Source organism: Microcaecilia unicolor, chromosome 11 (genome assembly GCF_901765095.1).
Source record: "Microcaecilia unicolor chromosome 11, aMicUni1.1, whole genome shotgun sequence".
In the NCBI taxonomy this organism is placed as follows: Eukaryota; Metazoa; Chordata; class Amphibia; order Gymnophiona; family Siphonopidae; genus Microcaecilia; species Microcaecilia unicolor.
The window spans coordinates 29,204,842-29,217,613 of NC_044041.1; the positions used below are offsets into that span (position 1 = coordinate 29,204,842).

The following is a 12,772-nucleotide window of genomic DNA, read 5'->3' on the forward strand; positions in this document are numbered from 1 at the left end:
ACCTTTTGCAAAAAAAATAATAATCCCAGAGCACTGTTAGGTTTACTGTCCTGCCTCGCCTTAGTAACTGCAATATATTGAGTAGGAGCTGCCAAAAAAACCCAGCACCGACACGTTTTACCTTGGGAAACTAGCAGAAGTTGGCAGTTCTGAACTGGCCCACTTCAGCTAAAAATACTTTTCTTATAAAGCTTGCCTGCCTTGTTTAATAAATGGAGCCGTTACTTCGCTGCTTGGTATTTCACTGTGTTTACCCGCTTTAATACTTTAAGGTGCAAATTATCCGCTTATCAGTCTTCAGCTGCGCGCCTTATTAGCGGGCATATTTCGCGTACAACTTCTTTAGCAAGTAAATAAATAAAAATCTGACAGCCATCTCCAAGCTTAACGACCGAGGGGGACGAGTCAGCTCTTGGAAATCCTTCCAGAGGTCCCTGACTCCGCAGCAGCACTGGAAGCTCCCTGCCATACCCAAGAGAGGAGCAACGAAAGAAATACCCGGGTATAAATCATGGAACCACCCAGCCTAGCAAGAGTAAAAGGCAAAGAGGGGCTTTAGAAAAATGAACCTCCTCTATGCAAAAACATCTGGACAGTCAAAGGTCAGCTCTAAATGCAAATCAAGCCCATGCATTGTAAAGCTGGAAGTAAAACTTGGCTGCAGCTATTCGGCAGGTAGAGGAAACCGGATTCCTTCGGCCACTTGTGCGTGCAAACGCTCCAGGATCTCGCCGAAACGTGGGGATGGGGACTTAAACGCGGATCGCCTCCCATCCGTGTTAAACACAGGAAATATTGATCTGTCGGTTTCCCAAAAGTCCATTAAGTTACGGAAACCTGAGCCTCGGGAGCAGGATCGCGTTGCCAGAAAAAGCTTTGAAAATGGATTTATCAGCAAAGTGCTGAGAAAAGCCTCTCCGAGCTGTCCAGTGAGAGCAGTGACCAAATGGGACGGCCAGGCTTTCCGGCAGGCAGAGCAAGTCAGGCAGGAGACTCTGACCTTCAGAAGCGAAATAGCTGAACGGGACAAGGGTGAACGACGGTATGTTCTCGTTTCCAGAAAGGAGCTGAGGATGAGCGGAAACCTGCAGGAGGGGAGGCCGGGGGAGAAGAGAAGCAGGGGGTCACGGCCGGAAGAATACGACGGTAGGAGATCATTTGGGGAAAGGGGACAGCCTGAAACCTCCTCCAAGGTGCTGGAGGTCAAGCTCGGACATCAGCCCTCGGAAGATGACAGCCCAGAAGACAGAAAGGTAAACACAATCATTTATAAAGTGGAGGAAAACGAACTGAGTATTTCCAGAGAGACACCCCAGTCCTTGCACACACAGACGATGAGCGGGTCTCCAACGAGAGAGGTCACAGAGTACAAGCTGAGGATTCAGCGGAGCTGGAGCGATCAGGATGGAGGGAAGAATAACCAGGAGCTCGAAAACGCCGCGAGCTCACGGGGAATCCTTAGCAGACAACTGAGCCGGACGGACTCCGAAAGCAGCGTGGGAAGCAGGCAAGTGAACAAACTCGTCTTAAACCTGCAGAGCTTCCAGGGCATTGACAGTAGTGGCAGGGGAGACCCCGGTGAAGACGGTGCGGTGCTCCCCCCACTCCCTGCCGAGAAGATAAGCACAGATCCTCCCAGGGAGGCTGGCAAGGAAAGCCAAGGACAGGATGGAAAGGCATGTGCTGTGGAGCCGGAAGGGACAGCAGGCTGGAGCCCAAAGGCTCCCACTAGTCCAGATCCCCAAACCGAACGAGACCAGGCAGCCTCACCGGTCAGTGCAAGGTGTAACAGCAGCCGGGCTGAGGAGGAGGAGGAGGAGGAAGAGCAGCAGCAGGAGAGAAGCCCTGAGGGCAGCGGGGGCTGCGAACGAGCCCCTCAAGACAACTCCCCAGAGAGCCAGAGCAAGGCAGCGCCTAGCAGCCTACCGGTGAGCCCACCCAGACCCTGGGGGGAGGTCTCGGAGAGAGAGCAGGAGGGTGACGAAAAATCGCCCACTGTGGCTGATGTGAAGCGAACCTTTGAGAAACAGCACAGCGATGTCAGGAAAGGAGCAGAAAGCGGCCGCACGCCGACCAAAAAAGGTGAGGAATCCCCGGGCTCCTGCCCGAGCTTCCGTCCCAAATCGCTCTTAGCCTGCGTCGGCTTGCCCTGCTGCTTATTTATTTTACAGTGAACCCACTGCTGGGTGTGGTAGGGGAGAGGCAATTAGATCCAGTCTAATAAATTGACACAGGCAGTTTCTGAGAACAAACTATTGAAGTTTGTACAGTCTTATAAAACGTGCTTTGGCGTGGCCTGAGGCGTTGAGCACAAAGAAATGCATAGTACATGGCTGCCAAACCTAGCGCGAGTCAGCGCAACAGACAGGAGCGCTGCGCTTCTGCCTAGATCTGGGCTGGGCTCTAGGGGTGACGTCATAGCGCAGGCTGCCGATGAGGTCACTGCTGGGAGCTGTCGAGTTAGATTGTGTCGGGCTCTAAGCAAATTAGGGAGTCTAATTTTTGAGCGTCTTTTCCAAAGGAGAAGGCGGCTTATGAGGGTGAGAAAGTGAATGTATGTGTTTGTGTGTCCTTGCTAAACTCTCAGGCTATGGCAGGTGCATATAGGCGACCCAGAAAGCAGAAAATATGTATTTATTTATTCTTGTATCCCACGATTATCCAAAAACAAATTTCGGTTCAATGTGGCTTACAAGTGATTAACAAGATGAGGTTACTATCTGGATTGACCCTATCCATCTTTGTCTATCTATATGCACTGGACAGAGATAAAGTAAGTTGCTTAGTACGTCTCTGTAAAGATTTAGGGATAATCTTAGCTTTCAGCACAGAAGGGGGGGGGGGGAGATCTGTTAGGGTAGCAGCTTAGCATCTTTAGACTTGTGCAATCTGAGGGCAGTTTATTAGACTGAACAATTATTTTAAAGGTAGGACAAAATTCAAGGATCCGACTGTGGAGCAGGTTGGTTATCGCTGGAAAATTCACGTTTGCAGGGTGTGGTCCTTGTATTGTGTTGTGTTTGACTGAGAGTTGTTTGACACAAGTAGCAAAGAATAGTTTTAAGCAGATTAAACAATATTGGTTTAGAGATCAAACATGAGAACAAATAATACAGCCATGACCTTAGAATTCATTTTCTTGGGAGGATTCTCCATTTAACCGCAGTACTTTTAAAGCCTCTAAGGAGACCTCCTTAATCCACTCAGTATATAAGAAGTGATAAAATATTTTCATGCTTTAGTGCCCCATTTGAGCTAATTATCTAAATACTGTTCAAATAACCATAGAAAAGAACTGCTCCTGAAAATGACCTAATTTAGGAGTTAAGTGGTTCATCCTATGATTTAAAGTCGGATTTGAAGCTCAGTTTTGCATACGTGAGCCTGTTCAGAAAAAGGACAACCAAGTCTGGAGGGTCACGACATGCATTTATGATATAAAAAGCTCACTGAAAGTGGAGGCGTTTGCAAAAAAAGGTATAAAGCCATGGAGAAAATGCATGTATTTGGCAGCACAAAAGAACACATTCAGAAAAAAAAAAAAAAAAGTAGAATCACTTGGGGTGTTGTAATGTGTAAGTACCAGCAATAGCATGTGTAAACAGCCCAATCTGTCAGTTACATGTTGAAGTTCCAGATTTTGCAAAACTGCACGTCCAAGGGAAACCAATTAAACACCAAGATCCAAAGCTGAAAGCACAATCTTCAATTTTTTGTTTGTGGTGGTTCTGGACACCAAAATTCCTCCCTTTTACTAAGGCGCACCTAAAAGTGACATGCGCTGGTTTAGGTGCCTGTTTTGGACGCACGCAGGTCAACGCCTGAAAAGAAGGCATTTTTGTTTTGCTGCAAAATTAAAACCAGCGAGTGTCCATTTTTTGGCCTGAAACCTTACCGTCACCCATTGACTTAGCGGTCAGGTCTCATGCCCTAACCAGGCGGTAAGCGGTCAGCACGCATAAACTGCTGCTTACCACCGGGTAAGCACCGTGCGGTAGAAAACAGAACATATTTTCTACCGCACGATTTGGGCACGCGCCAAAAATGGAATTACCACCCGCGGCACGCAGCAGCATGGCGGTAGTTCCAATTTGGCATGTGTCAGATGCACGTAGGTGCCGACACACCTTAGTAAAAGGGCCCTTTAATCACTTTTCCAAACCCAAGCTCCATGTGAGCAGTTAGCTCGCAGATGTGTGCCGCAGAGCAATGGCAAATGCCAGCATGAAACACTTTTGTAGTATATGTGTAATCTCCATTGCAAAATAAGAAATACACATCTAATTTAAGGGCTGGATGATATGCAGAAAAACAACATCACAGAGAATAACCTTTAGAGGTATGAAATAAATAAACCATAGGAGTAACTCATCAGGGGAAAGGATTAAATTTCACCTGGCCCAACTTAGAAATCTTGGTGGCCAATATTCAGAATTGGAATTTCTAACTTTGTTTGAGAGTTAAGCTCCTAAATTGACCTCTTTGAAAATGTACTAGTGCTGTTCCCAAATTTTTGCTTCATTTGCCCCCTCATTTTATTATATTACATTACACTCTGGTTTTGCATTCTGCTAATACTCAACAGTGGCGTAGCCACGGGTGGGCTTAGGTGGGCCAAGGACCACCCATTTATGGCTCAGGCCCACCCAACAGTAGCAAATGTTTAGTGGTAACTGATGGGAATCCCAAGCTCCGCCAGCTGAAGAGTTTTCACTGATGGTAACGAAAACGCTCTCCATGACACCGACACCTGCGTATGCTCAGTTTTCAGTGCATGCCTGCTGCCAAGGTGGAAAGAAGCATTTTCCCACCAGCTGAGATAATTTATTTTTTTTTGGGGGGGGGGGGGGGGGTAGAACACTTGGTGCCCACCCAATTCTTGCCTAGGCCCACCCAAAATCTGTTGTCTGGCTACGCCCCTGATACCCAATGAGGGATATTTTCAATATGATGTATAAGTTGGGCTTTGGACATTTTGCACTAAACATTCCAAATCCGAATAGGAAATATAGCCATTTTTTGAAACAGTAAAATGTCTATCTTTTTTTTTTTTTTTTAATGGCCACAGTCAAGATGTTTTCATGCTCTGTGGGCTTACCTTTTGGGCCATTTTTGAAAAAAAAAAAAAAAACAACCCAAGAGAAAATCAAGCCATTGGGACGTAGGAGGAGCCAGCATTCTTAGTAGACTGGCCATACAGACATCCCCAGAGGGCAATGGGGCACCCTAGAGGGCACTGCAGTGGACTTCCAGGTACACATCTCACCATTACCCCATTATACTGTATGCTGAGCCCTCCAAAACTCACCAAAAACCTACCGTACCCAACTGTACACCATTACAATAGCCCTTATAGGTGAAGGGGTCACCTATATATGGGTACAGTAGGTTTTGAAAGAGTGTGGAAGGGCTCACAATTTCCACCACAAGTGTAACAGGTAGAGGGGGATATGGGCCTGGGTCCTCCTCTCTGTAGTCCATTCTACTGACCACTACACTAATAGACCTGGCTATAACATCTGAAATTGTCATAGAGGCTGGTAAGTAATATTTTTAATCACATCTTTGGGGGGCGGGAGGGGGTCAGTAAGTAACCACTGGGGGAATAAGGGAGGTAATCCCTGATTCCCTCCAGTGGTCTTCTGGTCATTTAGGGCACCCTTTTGTGCCTTATTTATTCTAAAAACAGGTCTAGACCAAAACATTGAAGTTTCAGCCCTAGACATTTTTGTTTTGTTTTGTTCCATTGTGGCTATAAAACGTCCAAGTGTTAGGAACACCCTAAGCCCGCCCCCAACGCTCCCCTTTGCGATTTGGATGCACTACAGACAAATTGCATAGATAATCGCCTGCAAAATAGGTTTCAAAAATATCAATTTGGATATTTCGAGAAGAAATTGGTCCAAATGCTGCTTTATGACACATTTTTAGACGTTTTTCAAAAATGAGACCCAATGAATTCAAAGCAAATCACAAACAAGAAAAATTTGATAAAATACCTTGGACCATATAAAAAAATAAAAAACTTCTACAAATAAAATCCAGATTACATTAGTTTAGAAGTGACAAATTCACAAAAAAAAGAATAGTTTTTATCATTTTCCTAAATTATACTCTTTTCTTAAATTCTCTGATAGTAAATTAGCTGCCTGATAGGAAAAGAGAGAATTAAAAAGTGTCTTTGATCATATCCCTTTAGGATCTGGAAAACTCAGTTGGTTAAAAGATCGTAAAGACCATTTGCAGAAGGCACATGAAAAAATCAAGTAAATGAATCATATAGCCAGGAGCTATTCCTTGTCGAATCTGGAAAATCATGCATTATAATTTAAACAATACTCTGATCTCTACAGGCATCCATTGAAGCTGAACATACAAAGAGGTCACTCTTATCAGATTTCCTCCTTGAGCAAATCAGTTTTACTGCAGCATTCTGCACTGACTGCAGTTTTGGTTTGTTTTAAACAGGGCCTTTGTACATCCTGTATACATAATGTTACAGTAATCTAATTTAGAAGAAAAATCATCACTGGACAATCAATTTAAAATGTTTTTGTGTCAAAAATTCATTGTCCAGAAACAATTTCTTATTAGTTGATGTACGTGTGATTCTAATGTTAGATGATAGTCCAAAATTACCCCTAGTATTTTCAAAGGTGGGTTCCAATTTATAAATAACCTTCTCAATAACAATAGAAGCAATCTTGTCTTTTGATCCTATCAGAAGAAATTTAGTCTTATCCTTGTTTAATTTTAGTAAACTGTCTGACATCTATTTAGCAATTAATGAAATAGAGTATTGAATCCCACATTTGCTAAGCCTGAAGGGACTGGAATTATTTATTTATTTGTAGCATTTGTATCCCACATTTTCCCACCTATTTGCAGGCTCAATGTGGCTTACATTATGCCGTGATGGTGATCGCCACGTCCGGGTACAGAATTTCAAATGGTAATACATTTAGGTGTATACATATATGGTAAAAAGGAATACATTGTGGTATTGCATACAAATGATTTTGCATCAAGGTGCATACATACATGGTACCAGTGGAGTTCCTAGGGGGGGGCGGTGGGGGCGGTCTGCCCCGGGTGCACGCTGCTGGGGGGGTGCCGCGCGCACCTGTCCTCCGTTGGTCCATGCTTCTTCTCTGCCCCGGAACAGGTTACTTCCTGTTCCGGGGCAGAGAAGAAGCATGGAACAACGGAGGGCAGGCGCACGTGGCGCCCCCCCCAGCGGCGTGCACCCGGCGGGGGGGGGGGGTTCCTTCACGGGGGTGTCCTTTCACCGGGGGGGGGGTCTGTGCTGCATTGGGGGGGGGCGCTGCACCCGGGGGGCGGGGCGCATCGGCGATCTGCCCCGGGTGCCAGCCCCCCCCAGGAACGCCACTGCATGGTACAGAGGAATGCATAATGGCATTGCATAGAGGTTTCTAAGTGATAAAGTGAGTTGTAGCATAAGTTAGGTCATCGACTATAGAGATGTCATCTTCAATTTAGGAAATAGATTGGTAGTGCGTATTGTGTAACTTTCTTTAATAGCAGTGAGGTTAAACAGTCAAGTGGCAAGAGTTCGGTTTTGTCTAGTTTGTGTAAAGTCTATTATGACAATAATGTCATCAGTGTATATAAACATTTTAAAACCTTCAGATTCAAGTAGCCTTCCTAGAGGGACCAACAGAATGTTAAATAAAATAGACAACAATGGAGATCCCTGTGGCAAACCACATCTTGCAAACCAACTACCAGAGAAGGAACCATCCGTTTTATTTATATATTTGGATTTTGATCACACTTTTATCAGTAGTAGCTCAAGGTGAGTTACATTCAGGTCTACTGGGTATTTCCCTGTCCCTGGAGGGCTCACAATCTAATGTTGTACCTGAGGCAATAGAGGGTTAAATGACTTGCCCAAGATCAAAAGGAGCAGCAGTGGGATTTGAAGCGGCCACCTTTAGACATCAAGAGCAGTTCTCTAACCACTAGGCCACTCCTGGAGTGGAGGAGTAGGCTTGTGGTTAGTGCAGTGAATTTTGATCCTGGGGAACTGAGTTCGATTCCCACTGCAGCTCCTTGTGACTCTGGGCAAGTCACTTAACCCTCCATTGCCCCTGGTACAAAATAAGTACCTGACTATATGTAAACCGCTTTGAATGTAGTTGCAAAAACCTCGGAAAGGCAGTATATCAAGTCCCATTTCCCTTTCCCTATTTGAGATTCTACATGGAATGTAGCTAGTATTGGAGATTCTGTTGCTACTATTTGAGATTCTAGATGGAATGTTGCTACTATTGAGATTCTGTTGCTACTATTTGAGATTCTACATGGAATGTTGCTATTCCACTAGCAACATTCCATGTAGAAGCCTGCCCTTGCAGATCAGCAATGCGGCCGCGCAGGCTTCTGTTTCTGTGAGTCTGACGTCCTGCACATTGCTGATCTGCAAGGGCAGGCTTCTACATGGAATGTTGCCAGTCAAGTATTGAAGGCTCATTTTGTCTATTTCAAGTATCGGTTTCCTTGTCTGATAATTAGTGTGGGTCAATTGTGGTACGCCTTTTTGAACAGGTTGGTTTTTAGTAGTTTTCGGAAGTTTGTTAGGGCATGCATTGATTTTATGGCATTTGCTAGAAGTTAGGCGCCATTCATTACAGAATATGCTTAGCAAGTTGTGCGTGTAAATTCTAATTATTGCTAATCAGTGCTCATTATTGCTTGTTAAGTGCTGTTATCAATGCTAATTTGCTTGTTAAGCCAATTGAGTTACACGTGTTGTTATAGAATCCACCTGGATTTTGGCGTGGATCTCTAGGTGCGCTATATAGAATCCGGGGGGATATTGCCAGATTCCGTACAGGCTGCTCAAAGTTGGGCGCAGATCACAGATCCGCAGGCACAAGCAATCAATAATTGGCATTAACAAGCACTTAATTGGAAGTAATTAGGAACTATGTGTGGATCTGCCCGTAGTCAGTCTGTTTTTCAGGATACTCTCAATGAATATGCATGAGATGAGTTTGCATAGAATGGCGGTAGTGCATGCAAATTTATCTCCTGCATATTTATTCTGGGTATCATGAAAACCTAACTGGCTGAGTGTGTCCGGAGGATTGGGTTGAGAACCCTTGCCTTATTGTACAAAACGTATGCAGCTAAATTTCATATCACAACTCCAACTCCAAAGAGGGGCGTGGACAAGGGAGAGGCATAGACGGGTCACCTAGAGACATGCACAACTTATAGAATGCTATCAAAGAAAACCTACTTCGATTGTTGCAGACCGTCCAAGAATGACAGAGCAACCCCACTACTCATAATGCTACGTTGGCTCCCAATCAAGGCCAGATTATTTTTCAAAACCAGCTCAATCATCTTCAAAATACTGTTTGGCATGTCACTGGACTACATGCTAGACATGATCAAACTATCACCAAGAAATGCAAACCCAGGAACCAGAGGTTACCTAGTACTTCACCTGCCCAATGGCAAAAACGTATTATATAAGTCCACCTACATGGCAGGATTTAGCTACCTGAGCTCAAAATGGTGGGACTCAGTTCCTGTAGTCGTAAGAAGCATCATGATCTACCTCCAGTTCAGAGAAGACATAAAGACCTACCTCTTCAGGAAATTCTATGAGCAAAATATGCACTAATCATTGTGGAACAACAAGATACAACGCAACCTCTGTCACGGACTGTCACGGAGTCCGGAGTAGTGAGCCCTTGGGCCACTGCCGGTGACCAGCAGCAGCAGGTGAACCACCCAAACAGGAAGTGAGCCTGAACACAGACAGGCTGGTACAAGCAGGACCGGAACTAGCAGGATGGGAACTGAAGCCGTAGATGAGCAGGGCTGGAATAAGTAGGACTGGAACTACCGGACTGGAGCTGAAGCTGTAGATAGGATTCTCAAACAGGATTCAGGATTCTCAAACAGGCTTGGCTGGAACTGGATTCTGGAACGGGCTTGGCTTGACTGGAAGCAAGACAATAAACAAGGCAGGAACAGGATTCAGGATTCTCAAACAGACTTGGCTGGAACAGGATTCAGGCAGAGCTGGAATGGAGGCTGGAACAAACAGTGGAGGAACTGAAGCAGAAGACAAGCAGGATTAGAACGGAAGCTGAAGGCTTGCAGGGCTGGAACAAGCAGGGTTGGAGTAGAAGTTGAAGACTGGCAAGACAAGAACTAGCAGGGCTGGAACTGCAACAAACACACACAGACGAAAACTCATCTGAAGACCTCTGTTGCAAAGGCAAACCTGAAAGTTCCCAGGTGCTTAATAAAAGCAATTACAGATGAGGTCACAAGTAAGTCTGGAATGCTGGAACATCTGAATAGGACTGGAATGGGCTTGGCTGGAACCGGATTCCGGAATATGTTTGGGAAACGGAGAAGACAGTCCACAGCAGCCATAGGGCCTGGTCACCAGGAGGCGAGGTGACTGTAGGCATGGGATACAGTCACAACCATGACAACCTCTAATTGCAATGCATCTTTTCGTTTAAGGAATGAACTAAGACATATCTTCTCAAGAAACCCAGTGTATAGTTATCTTGCCAACCACTGTAAAATACAGCATTATACAACCTTGTAAATGTAATTGAATCAATGTAATCTCTAACAACTATTAAATGTATGCCACATTGAACCGAAACTCGTTTTTGGATAATTGTGGGATACAAGGATGAATACATTAAATAAATAAAGTAGAGTCTTAAATCTATGCAAATGAATGACAGGCCTTCATTTAGGCGTCTACCTTGTAAACTTCTAAATTTTGGTGAATTTTCAGCGGAAAGCTTAGGATCCTATGTATGACTGAAAATAGGGAATACATTTAAGCACCTACGTTAGGATTCTAAATTTAGGACAGTCTTTTTTGAATATTAGGCCCTTTGGGGGTGGGAGAAGAGGGGATCAGCATGACAAAAAGTGCCATGAGCCCATTAAGCCACTTCCAGGACTTGTGGACCTGAACACCTGATGCTATAAAGATCTGTTCTGGACGAATGATTTAAGGCTATGGAGTGCACAGATTATGACCTCTGATTCAGCACCATTATTTCCTGTTGCCTGTGTGAAGGCATTACCAGGAGAACTCTGCAGTAGATTTACAAGGAGATTTTGCCAATTACAAGCTCCAGGTGGGGGTCCTTTCCTCCTGATTTACTCTTACAAACTTTATTGAGGTCCAGTATTCCAATTTTTACCCCATTGAAAGGGAGGGCCTGATGGTTAGGTCTTGTATTAAAAGATACAGTGAATAATAGTTATACCTTTCATGATTTTATATCTCTCTAACATATCTCCCTTTAGTCATCTGTTCCAGGTTGAAGAGTCCTAATTTATTTGAGCTTTTTCTCCTATGGAAGTTATTCCATATGTCTAATCTTTTTTTTTTACAATTTTCTATACCTTTTCTAGGTGTGATCTGTTCTTTTCAAGCTATGTTAAAAAATCGAAAATGCCTCAAAACTAGAATAAAACTTAGGGCCCTGTTTACTAAGGTGCGTTTAGCATTTTTTGTGTGTGCATAAAATGAGCATTGAGCTAACTGTGTAGGTTCCCATAGGAATTTTGTGGACACCTACACAGCGCATGCTAAAAACACTATTGAGCCTCAAGCATAGCTTAGTAAAGAGGGGTATTAAAGCGGGGCCAATAATCATAGATACATATAAATTAAGCCCAGCGCAGTAACAATAAATCTAGTATAGATAAGCAAAGTTAAACTGTGAAACAGGAGACCTACTACTACTACTATTTAGCATTTCTATAGCGCTACAAGGCGTACGCAGCGCTGCACAAACATAGAAGAAAGACAGTCCCTGCTCAAAGAGCTTACAATCTAATAGACAAAAAATAAATAAAGTAAGCAAATCAAATCAATTAATGTGAACGGGAAGGAAGAGAGGAGGGTAGGTGGAGGCGAGTGGTTACAAGTGGTTACGAGTCAAAAGCAATGTACTACCTTGGCAGTGACTCGTTTCACGCCAGGATCACTGCCTGACAACTCACTAATATCATCATCGGTCTCACAACATGTCACAGAAAGTAATATCTCAAAATACAAAACTTTAATAATCACTTTCTAATAGCAAATTCCTTAGATAGGTTTCTTAAAATCACTTACCTTAATCAACATCACAATTATTTTACTGTCTCAGATCCACGCTGAGAGATGTTGCCAGTGCTGGTTTAGGACCAAGCCCTGACGCAGCATCGCAAAACATGTCATGTTGGCGTGGGTCCGAGACAGTGAAATAATTGTGAAGTTGATTAAGATTAGTGATTTTAAGAACCTACCTAAGGAATTTGCTATTAGAAAGTGCGGCCGCGTTGCTGATCTGCAAGGGCAGGCTTCTACATGGAATGTTGCTAGTGGAATAGCACTGAACATATAAAGAGGAATCCAATAAAATTTATATGGAAATATAATGTTTGATTTTAACAAAATATTTCTAAAAAGCAAGGAAAAGACCTCAAAACGCCCGACCGCTTACTTTCAGTTTTCAGCAGCTTTAACTGGGGGCGTGGTGTTCATCACTGGTTATAAAAATCTTGCTTGGAAAGAGTTATTTTAACTTTTAATTTATTTCCAAATAGATTTTATCAATTTTGCTCTTTTTACAAGAAAATGTTTTTAAATATATTGACAATATCAATGCTAGCTTCAAATTTTCTTTGGTTCATAAAAACCTTCACTGATTCTCATGAAGTGCTCTAAAGCAGCTTTACAAAGATAAAGTAAAGTCGAGCACTTATT

General features: G+C 43.7%; 1 protein-coding gene across 1 annotated transcript in view; it reads left to right on the forward strand.

The window, feature by feature from the left end:
- Positions 1-451: 451 nt before the first annotated feature.
- The window catches only part of CORO1C (coronin 1C), a 191,582-nt gene continuing 179,261 nt past the window's right edge, over positions 452-12,772 (forward strand). The window contains exon 1 of the mRNA XM_030218244.1: positions 452-2,082. Coding sequence (XP_030074104.1) covers positions 564-2,082 — 1,519 coding nt within the window. The 5' untranslated portion in view covers positions 452-563. The remainder of the gene's footprint in view (positions 2,083-12,772) is intronic.